Source organism: Vidua macroura, chromosome 1 (assembly GCF_024509145.1).
Source record: "Vidua macroura isolate BioBank_ID:100142 chromosome 1, ASM2450914v1, whole genome shotgun sequence".
Taxonomy (NCBI): domain Eukaryota; kingdom Metazoa; phylum Chordata; class Aves; order Passeriformes; family Viduidae; genus Vidua; species Vidua macroura.
The window spans coordinates 112,217,258-112,235,894 of NC_071571.1; the positions used below are offsets into that span (position 1 = coordinate 112,217,258).

Genomic DNA, 18,637 nt, shown 5'->3' on the forward strand with positions numbered 1-18,637 from the left:
CGCCGCCCTGCGCCGCGCCGGCACCGAGGCACGGAGGGATGGGAGCGACGGGAGGACGGATGAGGGAGGTGGCGGGGCCGGGGGCGGGCGGAGGGCGGCTCCCCGGCCGCGCCCCGCCGGCTGGACCTGCCCCCGGCTCCGGGCATCCGCGCCGGGGGTGCCCGCGGGGCTGTCTCCCGTGGGAGCAGGCGGCTCCCCGCGGCCCCAGGACGCTCCGGTGCCCGCCTGCCAACACGGCGTATTTCACACCCGTAATGACTTCACGGTCCCAAGGCACGTCGCAGAATCACCTCCAAACTGTTTTTCTCGCTACCGGTCTATTAAAGATGCCGTATTTACAGCGTAGGGGAAGACGCGCCCGTGAAGTCGCTATACAAAACAGTGCTGAGTAACAAATGTAAAACATGCCAAGTAATACTACACAAACGATACTAAGTACCGCGTTTGAGAAACAAGTGACACTGAGGATTAAGGTCTATCTTTGCATTCCAACAATAATCTGAGTCTTGTATCTTTTTATTGCACCTGCACTGGAGCCTGCCACACCACATCAGTCAGCAGTGCACTCTGCACCTCCTGATTTCTAGGGGAGTGATACACTGGAAAACATCAGGAGTACTTTCAGCTGCAAATGTATTTAAGCATATGGCATGACACCTTGTGTTACCTTCGCTGTACACTGCTGGGAGAGAGAGTTGAAATCATACACATCAGGGTCTGAGATTTTATGGACCAAATGGAATCTATCCAGAAAGCAAATCAATTAAAATCCATTACTTGCACCCCACGAGGCATCTTATGTATTGTGAGAGTCAGTGTTATTTTACAAACTGGGCAGGTTTGATAGGAATTATGTACAAGTCATGGTCGTTAAGTGCAAACTGTATGCAATGGTTCTTGTTCTGTATTATTAATTACACATTAATCAGTTGAGATGTGCTTACACCTGCATTCTGCTTCCAGCAGCAGCAGCTGAACTTCTGCTCTTGAAAACAACCCAGAACTTTAATACTTAGCTTCAGGTTACTGAGTTAAAAGCTTGATACCAATTAAGAAAGCTAAAGTGTATGAAGTTTATATTTTTCATGAGCCAACTCTAATTTTAATTCGAGTGGTATGGGTTCATATCCTGAACTTTAATTTGGGATCCCCTTCATTGTTATTATCATGTTTTTAAATTGTGTTATGCTATTGAATTAATTTACAAGGGTACATAAGAAAATATTCACAACCTGTACTGTACTCACTGCAGTATTTTAGTGTAAATAAGCTACTGAAACAGGCCAAGCATTTTAGAATTATCACTTTCACTTCTTAACTCTAACCTTAGAAGCCTCAAACATGAAAGCAGAAATTTGTCTGAACAACTATTTGGAGTATGATGGACAGTGTTTGCTTTTGTGAAAAGTAGAAGGTAGGCAAAAAAAAGTATTTTTTCTCTTTGCAGGCTTCTAGATTTATGTCAAAAATATATAGCTACAGAAGATACATAGGTATAGCAGACAGAGAAAACAAGTTTTATTTCCTATTCTCTCAAAACTATTTTGGTGATAAATGAAACACAAAAAAAAAAAAACCCAAACCCTCATAAATACTCCACTAAACAGAGACTGTCAAATTCCACCTACATGTGAAAATGCCATTGCTTGAACTCATACTTCAGCATGTTCTGTGTCTGCTAATGAGCACATCAAGGGAGGCAGCATTAGTTATACTAAAGAGTGGGAAACAGACTGGTGAATAAGTATGGAATATCACAGAGCAAGCTGAGACACAAGTAGCATGGGGTTTGAGAATACTGTGGAAATTATACAGATGTGCTAGCTGTTGATTTAAGGAATTTCCTTGATTTAAGCATCATGGTTCATATGAATATTTGGCCTATAAAACTACACACACAGACTAGCCAAGCCCAGGTGCAATCCAAGCTCAAGCCATGTGCTTTACTGCTACACCTGATGCTCTCACTGTATCCATGCATACCCATGTATATGTTCAGAGCTTATTCTACTCTGTATTTTTCAATCTGAGGTGATTTAGAGTTCTTCTCTGGGCAATTGTTTGAGCTGTGATCCAAGCTGTGTGCCCTACACGCAGGACTGTGGGAAGAGCAGTGAAAGCAGCCTTAATGCTGCAGCACATTCCCTAGATTATTTTCTGGAAGAGGAATAACCCATAACCTGAGTAAGGAGGAGCTCCTTATTGCACTGGCACATGAGTATTATTACCTGATTCCATTTCATGAACTTGAGTGTGGATGAGATGAGCATTAAGACAAAAGGTCAGAGCACAGTTAACTTCCACTACAGAAAGAGCTCAAGTCTTTTCACAACTGTGGCTGGAGCATCTGCAACAGGTCAGACTTTATTAAGAGAATGATCCAAACATCAGCTCAAGGGAAATAATTCAAGGCCAGATTTGAATTCAGTGAAATCAGCAAGGGAATTCCCAGGTGTTTAGTGCTGTTTGTTAATTATACATAGTACTGAGAAGAAAATAATTATTATTTTGAAAGGGTGGACCTATTGTATCACTGGTACATGCAAGAAAAAGTTAAAAAGATAGCTGTTCTGCAGATTCAAATGGTATTTTTATGAAAAACAGAAATCAAATATGAAGACGAATTGTATTCTTTATTTGCCAAAATGGTAGGCAAATAGATGAGGGCTTAGGAAGGCCCAGAATAAAGAATAAATACATTATACACACACACACACACGCACACACACATACACACGCACGCACACATATATATAAAGTAAATAATAAATAAATAACCCAAGAAATCATTGGGTTTCTTTCTTCTTTCTCTGTTTTAAGTTACAATAATAAATTAATAATGATGGAACTTCTTGAATAGGGAAGACAGCCTAGTACGGCAACTTTGATTTTTAATAATTTATTGTGTCTTGTTTATTCCCTACCTTAAAGCTGTGTGCTATGCAATAGCCTTTATCTAGAAGGCATCTAATAGCACATTCCTGCCTACTTCAAGAAGTGAAAAAAAAGCAGAAAGAAATCATGTGGAGACCAAACCCAAAATGACCAGCTGCCAAAGCAGTAGAAGAAGGAACTAATGTATTAGCCTACCTACTCTTTAACATACTATTCTCCCTAGGGCAAGGCATTTTTCAGGAACCGTGTTTGTAAAATCTTCAACACAAGGGTACACTACAGTCATGATTAGGCTAAAGTAGTATTAATACTAGACCTAAAAGAGGAAATTCAATATCTGGAGTTACTAAAATTTATAAAGTTCAGTGTTATCAACCCCTCAGTAATTTTAAAATCTCGTTGAATTAAGAGGAAAAACTTTCATGGGGATAAACTGGTCTAATGATTGAAGTTTAAAATATGTCACTTTTTTCCAGCTCTGAATATATGCCTGCATTTTTTCTCACCAGCTAGAGCCAAAAGACAGTACTTTTATGACAGATGTTCAATTTCAGACTGGAAAATATTATTTTATTTGCACTAACCCCATTAAACTACAGAGGCATCTCATAAAAAGTAGGCAAATGTATTTCCCAAATGTTACTCTCTGCCAGAAAGTTATGCACTCATATTTCTTTTATAACACTGACACAGAGAAATAGTAGGAGATGACAAAAATGTCAGCCACTGCAAGATGCCAAGGGGAGCACTTGGAGCTGGGATGCTGGGATGAGCCGGCGTAGGCTCAGTGTGCAGCCACTCTGTGCCAGGACACTCCAGAGGCTGGAGCCTCTCACATCGTTCGGACCCAGGGGCAAGGGCTGCTAAAGAGATGCTTCCTGCATATGCTGATTCATTTAAAGCCTATTTTTGCTTTTGATTCTTAAACGATCAGCTATTAATTTTTAATTTGTGTGAATGTTAGAAATTGACTCTTTGATTCACTGCAATCTGGCATCCCCTGAGGGGTTTTGTGGGTTTTTTTTCCCATTTCTTCCACAGTTTACAGATTGCCTCAGCATAGTGTTGCACTGTTCTGTGAAACAGTACAATTTAATTTAAAGTGGAACTGACATTGTAGCTTGAGGATTAAAAAGATTGAAGTATTTCATGCTATTTCCTTAAAAAAACTTAGAAAGCCTGGAGTGATCAAACTGCAACACAATCTGCAAAAGAAAATGTTATTTTGTATCTAGACTGTCTAGCCTAGGCCTTTGGAATACCTCTTGCCTGACAAACTCATAAAAACCTATCTGATCATGAAAGACAGACTCTAAAATATTTGATGAGTTTTTCCTCACCTACTTCACCCCAGTTCAGTGTCTGGGATGCTTATGACTTTTAAAACTTTCCTGAAGAAATGACTCAAACCAAAAATCTTCCTCTGTGTTTGAATTTGACATTGTCCGTACCAGACTTGGTACACTGGAAAGCTTTTAAAGCTCTAACTTAATGTTCTGTAAGAGGAAATGAATCCATAAACCCATATTAGGATGAAGGACGGGCACATTTAATCAATATAAACAAGTGCTCCAAACTTCAGTAATTTTAGCTTCCTTACCTTTAACTCATCTGTGTAACACATTTTTTGTTTCTTTGAAAGAGTTCTTTCTACATGCAGATTAAGGAACATAGGTGCAATCAACATCACCACCAACAAATAAGTGCTCTTTTTTCTGGATTTCACTAAAGAAATCAATTTTTATTGCTAACAGAATTTTTATAGTTTTCATAGAATATTCATGCAACAAAACTACAAAAAGTACACAATTTCTTAATGTTCCCTGAGCAGCAGTAGATTTGATCTTGAGTGCAAATACAGTCAATCAGATAAAATAGTGGACTTAAACCATTATTTAAGCCTGTGAAAACACAGAGATGCTTGCATATGTAGTTGAAATACCAGTTCTTCAAAAAATAACCAATTGTGTTAATTATTACTTCCAAAATACGATGCACAGAAATTTTTAACAGGCCTGAAGAATAATGTAGTGATATTATGAAATTTCAGCTTTTGTCAAGAAGCTTGGCTTTTATTATTCTTTCTGCACATTATTTCTAAAAAGGAAATGGAGACATTATTTTTTAAAAAGTTGCAACTAAGTTTCTCCCAGGTGTGAGCACCTTGGAATTCTTGGAAGGAGTTTATGTACAGAAAAAATACACTCACTAAAGCAGACCAGACTTCTGTGGTCTGTTTCTCTGTGGTTCAGCTCTGATGCAAGATTATTTAGCTAAGCAGTGCAATAACATACATTTTCAAAAAAAAAAACAAACAAAAAAAACCAAAAAAAAAACCCAAAAAACAACAAAACCTACCTTGATAATATATCATATAATTAATTTGTCAGTCTGTTAATTTCAGAAGAAATACTGCAAATTTTTGGAAGGATGAGAAAGAACCCATCCCTTTTAATTCTGTTTTGAACATAAAAATCAAAGGCAGTATGGGGTTCTGTCTTTTCTGTTTGCAAAATCCACTTTAATTAGTGGCAGCTTTATAAAGGGAATACCAGGCGGGTATTTGCCATAGGGTGCTTTGGGAAAAATATAAACTGAACTATAGATCTATATATGTAATTAGGGCTCAACAATAAAACTGCAGTCATGCAGTACTTTCTATCAAAATGTAAGTATTTTATAAATTCTAATCAAGCTACGAGAGATACGAGAGACAACTACCTTATTTTACAAAGATTGTTTATTATTACTTGTGTTTAACATCAGCACTGACAGCCAAGGTGACCTTGTCAAGAACATACAATAAGCAAAATAAAAATAACCTATCTGTCCCTTTTCTGCCAGTGTTTCCACTTGCACCAGTAAAACATTTGCAAAGGTGATCAGCCTTTTTTCCTTCTGTTAGCTGCAGCTTATCATTTTACTGAAGAGAACATCCATGCAAAGCAGTTCCAATTCCAAGTCAACATCTTGGCACTGACAAGACCCTTTTTGCCAGCAAATTTATCGGCTTACTTTTGGTTTAGGGATTTAAAAAAAAAATGTTATTTGAATGGCTTAACAGCAAACTTATTTTTCATCAAGTGCCTTGTGTTTGGACATTACTTGCTTAGGTATTTAGCCAGTGTTTCCATCCCTGTGCTTTCTCTCCCTGTGGTGTTAAACATTCATTTGAGATTGACTTCTGAGTGAACCTGGGTATCACGAAGGATGCAGCGGCGAAACCCCGGCTGAAAAGCTTCTCAGAGAAGGACAGGGCTCAGACGTCGCTCCCCACACCATCCCCTCAAAAATCAGCGCTGCCAACTCAGCCCCTGGCCCGGGCAGAGAACAGACGGCCCAGTTCGAGGCAGCCCCCTCGCTCGCGGCACCTCCAGCTCCGCCTGGGGCATCGGGGCAGCTCGGCAGGGAGGGCAGGAGGGACGCGGCGCCGGGAAATCGCCGCCGGCTCCCGAGGCGCGCTCCCACAGCGCGGAGCCGCTCCCGCCCGCCCCCGGCGCGCGCACCGCGCACCGCCTTTCCCCGAGCCTGGCCCTGCCGCCTACGTCACCCGCGCCCCGCCCAATCAGCAGCCGCGGCTCCGGCGGCGCCAAAGCTGCAAAGGGCGGGCGCGGGCCGGGGGTTCCCTCGGCCCCGCCCCCGGTGCTCCCCCGCCACGTGACTGGGGACGCGGCGCCGCGCCGGGGGCGATGCCCGGCGGGAAGGTACCGGCGGCGGGACGGGAGGAGAAGGGGCTCGGCCGGGCGGGTGAATGCTCCCTGGCCGCCCCGCAGGACCGAGCCGTGGCGCTCCTCGCGGCGGCCCTGCCGTGCGCCCCGACCGCCGGCCAGGCGCGCCTCCCGGCCCCGCCGCGAGGGGCGCGGCGGTGGCTGGTGGTGGTGGTGGTGGCGGTGGCGGCGGCAGAGCAGCAGCCGCCGCGCTGTGCCCTCGCTGCCCTTTCATATCCGGCTCCAAGGCGTCGCCTGTGTTGGAGACCCGCCGCGCTGGAACGCGGGGCGGGAGCAGGGGCCCTTCCCCGCGTTCCTGGTGTGCGCGGTTGCGCAGCACTGACAGTGAAATCCACCGTGGCACAGCCGCAGCGAGGGAAGGGGGGAGCCCGGCCTTCTTACTTGGCATTCGGGGAAAAAGTGCAGGGAGAGTAAACTTGAGAGGAAAGGGAATTGTGGGAGTTGGCCAGGATCGATGCTGTTTTGAGCAGCTTCACTTCCTTGTCTGGGTGCGGAGGGAGGAGAAGCGCCCCGTGCTGTTTCTCTGTCCCTTTGGTAATTTGCTTGGTCCTCGCAGAGGAGCAATTAGGATGTGCTGGCTCTGATTAGCCGTGCTTAGGCTAATATTGAGGAAAGAGGAACTGCAAGTGTTTGATATATAGAGCTGACAAATAGCGTTGACAAATGACAGACCTGGTTCCTAAAGAATTTTGTCTATACTAGTGTGCAGGTTCAACCGCTTTTTAAGTATAAGCGCATTTAAAAGAAATTTTAACGGAAGAAAATGTCAACAGCAAGGTTAAAAATAATCTACTATACTTCACATAAATTAACCTGTAAATTGACACTATACATGTATTCTTCTGAAAGGTCTTTCATTCTTGGCTAGTGAAAAAATGCACACTTAACTGAAACAAGATTTAACCAACTCTTCTTGCAATATGATAACAGCCTGTGATAATACTAACTCCTTTTGCTGACAAAGATAATGGTCCTTAATGAATGAAAACTTATACTGATCAAGGGGAAATAGTGCACTTGCTGACTATTAAGTAAATTGATTTAAAACCCGTGCCAACCTGAGATGTAACAAAAATGTGTGATACTCTTATTGTATCCTAAACATTTTGGATAACTTAATTTTGAGTAAGCTTTTCTAAAATACTTCTGCTTTAACTGCTTTCATAGATTGCAGATTTCTCTTTAACTACTTGCCACTAGTTGTTAATACAAAGTATACTTCAATAGTATTCTTATTCCATGACAGTTGTTTTTTTTCAATGTAAGCATATAGTAATTTATACTCTTGCTTAAAAAAGGATGTATAGGTTAAAAATCTTGACATTCAAATGTTAATCTTATATATGTCAGTGTAAGTCATTGAGAATAGTCTTTCATTTAGTGTAGTAAAAATCATGAGCACAAAGAAAAGTTTTGAAAGTGTGTTTTTAAAATTTTGGTCTCACACATCAATAGCAATGAGAAAATTACTTTAAGATTTTAATTTGGTTTTAGTATTTCTTTAGCATGAGAGTAGAAGGGAGTATGGTATGTCGGGTTATCATTGCTGCCATTGACTGTGATTATACAGTATAGATTTTTTAATGAAGGATTACAACTTGATGAGGACCTTTCTAGGAACCACACATGTTCTTGTGGAAAATATGCATACTGATTTTCATAGGAGTAAGAAAAGAATCTTCACTGGAATAAAATACAAACTGTAACTTTAAATCTGCAACTTTTATTTGAATCCTCACTTCAGAGTTTAAAATGCAAGGATATTTTCATATTAAATTAGAACTTTTTATCTAGGCACTAAAAGCAGTAGTTACACTTTTAAGAACTCAGTATCACAAATATGGTGCTTTGCTGGAAGTGAGTTGCTTGTTGTCAAATTCGGTTTTGGACTCTCTTTAAATTGGACTTTTGAAGGCCAACACAAGCTTAAGTGTTTTAGTTGGAGTACTTTAATGTGAAACCGATGAGAACAAAGGTGAAAGATGAGGATGGCTGTTGGTCAGTGTTGGATATTTGCATACTTTTATGTAATTGCTCCCATCAGGTTTTTTTTTAAATATGAAAAGTCTCTGGCAACTAGAGCTGTGACTTTCAATGCTTTTCATTCTACTCTGTTCAGGAAGAATGTAACAATTGTATTTGAATAATTCTAACTGATGTTTAAGTGATGTGACTAACTTTTGGATTTGAAAGCCAGTAGAAGGAGGAGTTCATGTGGTGAAATGTTTTGTCACTTGTTTTCTCCTTCATCTTATGTTGCTTTTTGTCTTAGAGAAGGTGATGTGTCAAAGAAACGCCACTTGCATATGAGGTAGATAATATATTGGGTCATGTGTTCCTGGGGCCTCTTCCTGTGGTTTTTGAAGTAGCCCCAAAGAAGTGGGATTGTCTGAAGTGTAAAGGGCATGTAGTGAGTAGCCTTTGAGCATATGGTCCCAGTGACTTTATATAAGATGTTTCTGGGTAACAAGTCTTGGGCATAAGTAACCACACAGACTGGTTGAATGGAGATGTTCTAGATAGGAACATCTATTTCAAAGTCAAATCCAACACCCCAGCCCCATACTTGCAGTAGTCTGTTGTATAATCACTATGCATTTTCACAGTTTTTTCAGTGTGCCTCCCTTTTCCTCACACTTGCACCCATGTAGGCTGATTTACCTTTATCTCACTGGAAATAACTAAAGGAATAATGGGGTAAGGTTGCTTGACATGCCCTTTATGAGGAGGGCTTAATCCTAATCCCACTAATGCCAACAGGAGTAACTCAGGGTTTTTTTCACTCACTTCGAAGGAACTGCTCCAGTGACAAAATGCAATGCTTTTGGGAAAAGAGGTCAAGGCAATTTCTATATGAGGTAACCATCCTAGCCTTCCCCTTTTTAACTCAAAATTTCAGAGGTCCTATTTTGGCTTCTGACACCTTATGCAATTTACAATATTCTTTGTCTGAATCTGTTTTGTAATAAATCTTGATTTTGTGCTGTATGGCAGGTCTACATGCTCTAGCTCTTTTGAGCCTGATTAAATGATTTTTTTTTTTTTTAAATTCCAATACCTTGTTTCTAGACACTTCATACATTTCTTCAATAAATTACATAAGTTATTTTTTGTGTGCCCCATTTTTAGTTCAGATTAAAAGAAAAAGATGGTTAACCTTGTGACTCAAAATTAAAAGAACTCACAGTTGTTGCTGCATTTCTTTGAGAACAGCACAGCCTTCAGTTTAGCTTAATTATAAATATTTATTCCTGAGAATTAAGTTTCTTAAAATGTTCATTTCTCTGCTGCCGTGAAGCAGGCTGGAGCAGAAGCAAAGAGCCTTTAAAGCTTGCCATTTCTGCATGCCAGCAGATGCATTCCTGTTGCAGAAGTCCTTGGACACCACCCCTCTGTGCCAAAGTGGTTTGCAGGGGAAGGGTGATAGTGCTGTCCCCAGCATTGGCATTGTTCCCACCATGTCTGAAGGCAAAGAGCCAAACAGAGGCCCTGCAGGCTGCTCTCAGCTCCCTTGCCCCTGCTCCCAGGCCCTCTCAGTAACTGTGGATTGAAGCTGTAGGTCCAGTTTCTTGAATTCACATCAAACACTTATATGGAGAGATTTAAATTGACAAGGAATTTGGGGTGGGGTAATTGGCTCTAGGGTTTTTTTTTGGTTTTTTTTTTCAGTTTTTTAAGATGATCTAGGATGTGGGAAATGGTGGCAAGGTATTTGTATTAAAGACACGGAACTCAAAGTCACTGCTGTCAGTATCAACAATCATAAGTCCTTCTCTTTTGTTTCCTTCCAAGTGGAGTCTGCCAGAATTTGCAAAAGTTGAGAAATGTCTTATGTACAGGGTGTATTTCTGTACTTTCTTGGTTTGGGACTTCAGGGACTGTTTTCAGGTTTTTCAGTGATTGTAGCGGCTATAAATTGCTGTGTGGTGGTAGCAGAAACTCTCAGATTCTCTTGAGTCTGGGGAGCAGGATGCATGGTGAAAGAAAGAGCTAATTAAGCAGAACTGTCCACAGCACTGATGGTTCTTCAGATTGTAATTAAGCTGCCATAAATGTCAAGCAGCTGCTGGACTGGTCCCACTGATCCTTGTATCCTTTCTTGTGCTGCTGCACCAGCTGTAGCTAAGAAGTGCTTCTTCCCAAGGATGTTTTCTGGCAGTTTGGTTCATCATTGCTGTGTCTGCACAGAGTCTGGTGAGTACTAAGTGCTCAGAAAGAAGCGGAAGAGGGGACTCCAGTTGTTTCTGTTTTGTCAAGGAACCACCTGTCCCGAGACAGCTCTGTAGTGCTGCTCTGAAAACCTGAGCAGCCCTGGCTTTAGTCAGGCTAAGGAAGTGCAGGGTTAAATAAAACTCTTCTGCTATTAAGTCATTAATTGTGAAAAGTCTTCTTGCCCGTCACAGCCATGACTGTCTAGTACACTGAATTTCAGTTGTTTAAAAGTCACTTTCAGTGCAGCTTCAGATTGCACTCTAAATAGAAGTGTAACCATCTAAACATAAACCTAGCTATTTGTTCTACTCAGTTTGCTTTTTTAACCTTGTTGCCTGTAAGCGCATCCTTTCTGTTTGCACCCTAACCCTTCTTACTTAGGGACAGGGAGTTAACATGTAGCCTTTATCCTGCTGATTTTTATATGGTGTCCCCTTCCCAAGTCTTGGCAATTGTGCAGCAGTGGCTGTGTATCTGCTGCCACATTCTGCTGTTCATCCCCTGCCTCTTACTTTCTTTCCTGTGTTGGTATTGGACAGCACTGAGAAATTGAGGTTTGCTGTCTATCAGCAAATGTCATGATTTTAAGAATAACATGAATGAGAAGCTTAACAGAGGGTGACTTCCTAGTTCTATGTTTATTAAGCTTGCTAACAATAGAAGTATATTACAAAGCCTGTTTCATGCAACTCTTTGTGCATGTAATTATGTGCATTTATTTTCACTTATTTGCAACCATTTCTGCTTTTAACTGACCCTCAGAAATGGTGTCCTGTAAACCTGTTTGCAAGCTGTGGTGCTGCTGTTGGCACAGACATGTTCCTCAAAACTGCAGCATCCCATTCAAGAAATAAGCTTTAGATGAACTGTGTTTGATACAGTAAGTCTTTGTCTGCAAAATGTATCTCACAAAATCTAGAAGCTACAAAACCAGGCATACAAGCAAGACTCCCAGCACTGACTAAGGTTAAAAACCATCAGAAGCACTTGCCAAGAGGACAGCCCAATGCAGAGGTTCCTGTCTAAGCACTCTGGAAATCGAGGCTTGGGCCAGCATCTTCACTGGGAGGGAAGCAACATTTAAATTCTCTGTGTCATAATGTTAACCTTTCTTGTTAAACTGCTGTAGTCTCCTTACCTGACATCGTGTCCTTACCAAAGCGCTGTTAGTTCTGGATTTAATACCACATCAGATTCAAGATTGTACCTTTCATATATCTGTGGGAGTAGTTATGGGGACAGTTTGTTAATGAGTAGGTGCTTTGAGGTGTAAATACCCTCGGCAGTTTTAGAAGAGGCTGTTAGCAGGGTCAGTTATCATCAGTGAAAACTGCAAAGTGCATTTGTTTTGCTCTGTCTTCTTACCATGCACAGCAGCACTGTGTGTCAGAAGGGGTGAAGTAAGATGCTGCTCACTGTACGCTTTTGGAAACTGCTGGTTTCATTCTCAAGAGCACTGAAAAAACCCTATGGAAAATAAATATGCATATTTATTCTATGATTCCACTTCGTGTTTTTTTGTTGTGCCTATGTTTGATATGTATGTTACAGTCCTGATTGACCAGCCTGGAAGAAAATATATGTGCTGATTAACTTAACTTTGGAGGAATAATTATTTATAGGTAGGAGCTGTAGTTGCTTGAGAGAAGGTACATCAGAAGAAGACAGATGTAGTTAGATGATACAGTCAGCGCTTTCTAAGATAAGTTTCAGTAGCAGAGTAGGATAAGATGTTTATCGTGCTCAAGTTCAATTTCTATGTGTAACCTGGTGTTGAATCTGAGAGATAACTTTGGATGTGATAACAGGCAACTCTCTCATCTTCAGCTATTTTTAGATGTTACAACCTCTTGCATGAAATTAGCACTGGATGCTAATCAGCATCCTGTTTTGTGACTTATCTAATGCTCCAAATGACTTCTGGCATCCTTTGTAAGGGAAAGGCAACGTTTTTTGTGGGGAAATGGTTGTGAAAATAAGTGTAATTCTTACAGCTGAAAAATCAGAGCCTGGGGTGTTTTTGTTTTGTTTTGGTTTTTTTTTGGTTGATTAGTTATTTTTAATGGTGAACTGTATAGTGATATCTAGTGTGACCTGCGTAAACAAAATTAAAGCACATTAAATATTACTTTGAAGGCATTGTTTAGTTAATTTAGTGAGCTGTTCCTGTGTAACATAATATTTTCAGCTTCACTGAGCAGCTATCAGTACTATGGGATGTAACTTAGACCAACAGAAAGTGTATTTATCAAAAATTTAATTTACCCCTGACCTTGGTGGTGGTGTTATTATTTAGTGCTACATAAAATATGCTTGCAAATGTTTGAGACTTCTTTTTATGAGCTCCAATTAAAAATTGGAATTTGTTTGTAAACATTAGGAAATACTAGGGGCAATCTAGAGTAAGTAAATTTAACTTGAAATTGATTATGTCTACACTGTGTTTTTAATGGGTTTGTTTTTCCTTTCTCTAGCGGAAGAGACTTTGGAATGCAGAACGCACACCATTCCCAGATGAGACACCCCTAGGTCTGAAAAAATCAAATGCCAGGACATCAGTGTCTGCTGCTTCAATTTCCAATGCGTGGCTTAGGTGTGGGGATGGTTTTGAGAGTACTTCAGTGCTGGAGGTAAAATGCTGCATTAGTGGTGTAATAAAGAGATGCAAACTGACAGTGAATTTCCATGCTTGAGTGAATAATAAGATGTTGCCTTTTCTTTTGGTGTTGTTTCCAAACTAACAGCATGTTGTTGCAACTGTCAAAATAGACAGAAAATGGAAAGCGCAGTTACATAAGGACATTGTCTTAACTTGTTAGTGTAACTTGCAGAGCATATGTTAATATGTTGTGTTCTAGATAGCATTTATCACTTAAAAAAATTCAATAATACACTGAAGGATGCAAAAGTAATTTGACATTTGGGAAGGAGTGCTACATTTCCTAAAAAATATGGAACAAAATGCCATAGTTTGCATCTGAAGATTCTTTGCTAGACCTAAATAGTGTAATTTGTAATAGTGAATAGTTTGAATAGAGTAATAGTTTGTAATAGTGAATTAAGTGTAGAAAATCCTGCTTGATCAGCCAGATCTGAATGAAAAGTATTTTGTGCTGACCCAAGCTGCTTTTCTATTTCTTCTTCTGGTACTGAGCAGTCACAGTGTTGCATATCTTATGGGATATAGTAAAATGAGAGACAGGGCAACCAAGTAATTCTTTCTGTAACTTTTCAAGAGGACACATGCTTTATCAAGCATGTTGTTTCTGCCCACTTTTGACATTTTAGTGCTGAAAATACTGGCTCCTATTCTTCTCAAGGTCACATGTGATTTCTGTCATAGTCACACAAAGTTTGTATTTTCCCCGTCTATGAAAATTCAGATTTTATGTTACTATTCTCATGCTTTAATACATCATTACATTATAGTCTTCTAAAAGATTTTAAATTTATTTTGAAATTGTTCTGCTAAGCTTTGGTAAGTGAGTAACAACAGCTTTGAATATGTTGATATGTGTTAAAATTAATGTCCTAGTGATTAAATCTCTGTCTCTTTTTAATATAGTCCCAGAGGCCTTCTAATAAGAAATCCAGGATTAAGAAGCGTCTTGGACCACTATTAACATCTGCTGAAAGTGCATCTAGTATGTTTTGATTATTTCATGTTAACATTGTCAGACTATTGTTACTTTCTTTTGTCCTGTATTGGGCTAGAAGTTGGCTCAAAATACTGGTTGCTTTCTTCTTCTGTTGCTGTAATTAGAAGCTAATTTTGATAAGACACAGAGTCTCTCACTGTTGTGGTGGGCACATCCATTCACCCATAGTGCCAGAAATATATTCTGCAAAGCTGCAGGCATTCAGCTATTGCTTTTGAAAAGGTGAAAGAAGCATCGCTAATGCTGTATATGGTGTGTATTATAAAAGGGATGGGATATTTTAATCCTTCACATTTCATTAGGAGGGTATGAAAAATAGCCCTTAGCTGTATAGATTGAAAGTGAGATTATTCTGTCGTCTTCTAGACAGACAAGCAGGCATAAGAGCACACATATTTTGTAAATATGAGCAATAGGTAGAAAAACAGTTCTATCAACCTCCTGCTTTTACAATCTTCTGTATGCCCCCAAGTTGTTTAATATAGGCATTAAAAAAAAGAACTCAGAATAAAGAGGAGGAGGATTTACTGGCTCTCTCTAGTTCTTTTTTTTTTTTTTTTTTTTTTTTTGAACCCAGAGGAAAAGAAAGAAAAAGGGGGTGGTATTTTTCAGTCTCTATTTCTGCTTGCTCCAGCAGCTGTGCTGCTTTTGTTGGATGTAAGTAGGTGACCTAATGGGCACTTTTTTTTACCTTTGGGGTTCTAGCTTTTCTAGATTTCTAAGAAGAACCTCTCTGTGTTGCAGGAGGAGATGTGGTGGTGTTTTTCTCTTCTGGGCCCTTCTGCCTAATTATAAACCCCCAGTAATTATCTAAATTCCCATTTACTTATAATGTTTTAGTAGTGGTAGGAAGTGGAAAATTCTGCCTTCCTAGTTCTGTATGCTCCATGCTAAGCATGAATCCTTTTCTCCTTGCTTTTATGATTAAAATAATGCAGAAAGGTATTTTGAATTAAAATGTCTTGCTTCAAAAACACACCAGCTTTTCTTTGCAACACCTTAGAAGTTATTTTTTTTTTTCCTCTCTGGAGAAAACTGAAGAGTAATCTCTACTGGTGGAATACTTTTATTCTTTGTTACTTGTTGGATAAAGTCAGAGAGCTCCCAAACCCAGAATTCTAAGGACAGTCTTCCTATAAACCACTTAGCATTTTACAAGGGTACATGTGGGGGAGTGGAGGAGTGTTAGGACTGTATGTAGGGGGACCAAATGTCAGACAGTCCTCACTTTTCTTCACACTGCTGAAGGACACAGTGGTAGCCTCATTATATAAAATGAAGTGTTAGCATTTATTGTGAAGAATTAAACTGAAAATAATGCATGTATGAGTAGGAAATACATGTGAATTAATGCTTCAGTATTAATCTCTGATGCCTAGTAACAGAATTTATAATTTTGCCCATTAAAAAATAGTACAGTTTAATTTTCAATACTTCTAAATTTAACAAAACTGCATTTCTGTAACAGTCTAACACTTTGCAATGCTTTTTCATAGGAGCTGCTGCTGCTGAAAGCTCTAAGGAAGCTGAGGACATAATATGGACCTCTAGTGGCAGTGATTTTTCAGATGATGGAAATAAAACATTGATTCCAAGGTTGCACAGCAAAAAAAGTGATGCTTCCAAAACAAAGGAGTCACCTAGCAGACATGATTTATTGTTAGAGGACAGAAGTAGTGAAGGTAAGTTCAAATGCAAGATTTTACAAGAAACCTTCTGTCCATTTCAGGTGCTGTAATGAAAATATTCTTGAGGTCATTCTGGCAAAATGACATGATCCATTCCTGTTTTGGTTAGATCAGTTGGAGGGGTTTGGGTTTTTTTTTTTCATAACGTTCATCTGGGTATAGAATAAGCTCTTAGTATAAATTATGTACAAAAACTTTAAACCTTGGAGTAAAGGAGCATAGTTTTCTGCATCTACTGATTAGATATGGCAGGCTTTGCAGCTGCAGATAGCATCATCTTCTGTGCCATGCATTTTTATTTCAGAACACAGTCTTCCTTGCTTCCCCTGTTAGCTGCACTATGTGAACAGCCATGAGTTCAGTTCTTAGAACTTCCTTTCTAATTCGTGGACCAGGAAATTACACAGGGGAGAGAAATTGATTAAAAAGTGCAGCTGAAGACAGAAAAACTGTATGCTCTATTACAGAAGTGTTAATTGGGGTAATGTATAAGTTGCATTAGAACTTGTTAGGAAGTCTTTACAATGTAAAATAAGTTAGGTTAACTTTGTTAACCTAACCTGTTAACTTTGTTACTTCAGCTAGATCTGAAATACTAGTTAGTCTGGATCCTGGATGTCTGCCAAAGCATTCAAATGCTGCTGTGAGCTGAGCAAAACAGATTGACTGATTGATGACTTTTTGTTTCATGTGTGACACTGCTGAAATATGCTCATTAGGTTTAAAACAAAAATGCAAAATCTTCCTTCTTTCATCTATATAACTCTCATTGACATATCTGATAGCTATCTTCTGTAATCCCTAGTAATTTTCTTCTTTTTGAAAAGGAAGGACTGTTCATTTTCTAAACTGCAATCTGTTGCTGAATAGGAATTTTTCTAATCTACCATTAATATTCACTTGTCCCCTGCAAGTATATCCTGCAGGTTTTAATCTTCCTCTTTTTTTTTTAAGAGACAATACACAGACATTTTTATGCTTATAAGATAGCAAAACTTGGTTTCTCTGTAATTGAAGAAATCCTGATGTGTTATGTATTTGCTTGAGGGTTACTGAGAAAATCCAATAATTGTCATGTTTTTCTTCTAAACCCAAAAATATCTTTAAAGCAGTGGGCAGTAAAAGAACTGTAATTTCCATATTTTTTGAAGTAACCATCATGTTAATTTTACACTAATTTTAGCATTGTATCTTGTGTGCCTCTCTGTGTGCGTGCATATATAGGTACAGTTGTAGGTGTGGTGACAGTAGGGAAGAAGTATTTTTTAAAGAGATGTTCCCTTTCATGTGAAGTTCATTTTGAGTGTCAGAACTTCAGTGTGACAAGATAAAATGGATTGCTTTGTATTCATCAAGGAATTTATTCTGTTGTCACAAGTTGCAAGCAACTTGTCACACAGCTTCAAATGAAACCTCTTTGCATTACCTGTTTGCTATGTCTGTGTTTAAAATTTCTGATGAAGCTTCCTCATAGTCAGAAACAGAAATGCATCTGTGTGTGTAAAAGGAGGCAGCATTATAGCTGTGTGTTTGTCTGGGTGACTTCAGAGTCTGAAAGGTCAATGCAGAAACTAGTATTTAGAATACAGTAGCACTGCCAAGTACAGAAGATACTGCCACAGTTCCATGGATATGTACAGATGCCTGGAGCATGGTGCAGGTGCCTTCTTTCTCTGCTGCCTCTCCCCTGTACATGACTATTCCAGTGTTAGAAATATGACATTTACAAAAGCAAAAAAAGCAACCCCCCAAAAAGCTTTTATCTCTTCTCCTTTGAGCATGCTCATTTATGCAAAACACGTTGAAATTATCTCTTTCAGTACCTTGTGGCATTTGGACCTAAGGGTCCAAATGAGGGTGCTACTGCAGCTCAGGTTTCCATGCTGTTCAGTAGATCCTTGGAATCACTAATGGACTTTTGGAGTTGCATTAAATATCACATGGTCCTGAGGATGGTGGAAAAAAACTTTCTGCATTTCTGTCTGCATCTCTTTGTTTATTGACATTTCATTGTGGATTTGTCTGGGGCTTTATTTGTTGTTTTTTTACCTCCATCTTTTCTTATTCCTATTTCTATTAATTTGTCCTCGACAATTCTCTCTTTGATGTGCTTAAAGATTTGATTTGCAGACCTGTATATTTAGGCATGGAGTTCTAAGAGGTGACCATTTCAACTAGCTTTTTTGTTCCTCTGTGCGGTTACCACTAATAGCAGATGTTAGTTAACATTGTTTAAGGCATTTGCTTAGAACAGTGAATTCTGAGCAAGTTCACATGGAGAATCCAATGCAGCTGGGCAAAAAAGCCCCCTAACTAAACCATGGAAAAATTAATAGTAACTAAACTAAAGAAAACATCCTACCTACCTGTGCAGTTAAGTGTACCACCTCTTTGCAGACAATCTTTTTTTTTTTTTGTATGTATGTGATTTTTATCCTTCCTCACAGAACATTTT

The 18,637-nt window shown here is 39.5% G+C and overlaps 1 protein-coding gene across 2 annotated transcripts in view; it reads left to right on the forward strand.

Moving 5' to 3' along the window:
- Positions 1-6,552: 6,552 nt before the first annotated feature.
- Positions 6,553-18,637, forward strand: part of SPIDR (scaffold protein involved in DNA repair) — a 196,647-nt gene continuing 184,562 nt past the window's right edge. For both annotated transcript variants that reach the window (XR_008436331.1, XM_053973781.1), the window contains exons 1-4: positions 6,553-6,599; positions 13,310-13,465; positions 14,401-14,479; positions 15,991-16,176. Coding sequence is in view for 1 of the 2 variants with exons in the window: in XM_053973781.1 (XP_053829756.1) it covers positions 6,585-6,599; positions 13,310-13,465; positions 14,401-14,479; positions 15,991-16,176 (436 nt within the window). In the remaining variant the exon portion in view is untranslated. The remainder of the gene's footprint in view (positions 6,600-13,309; positions 13,466-14,400; positions 14,480-15,990; positions 16,177-18,637) is intronic.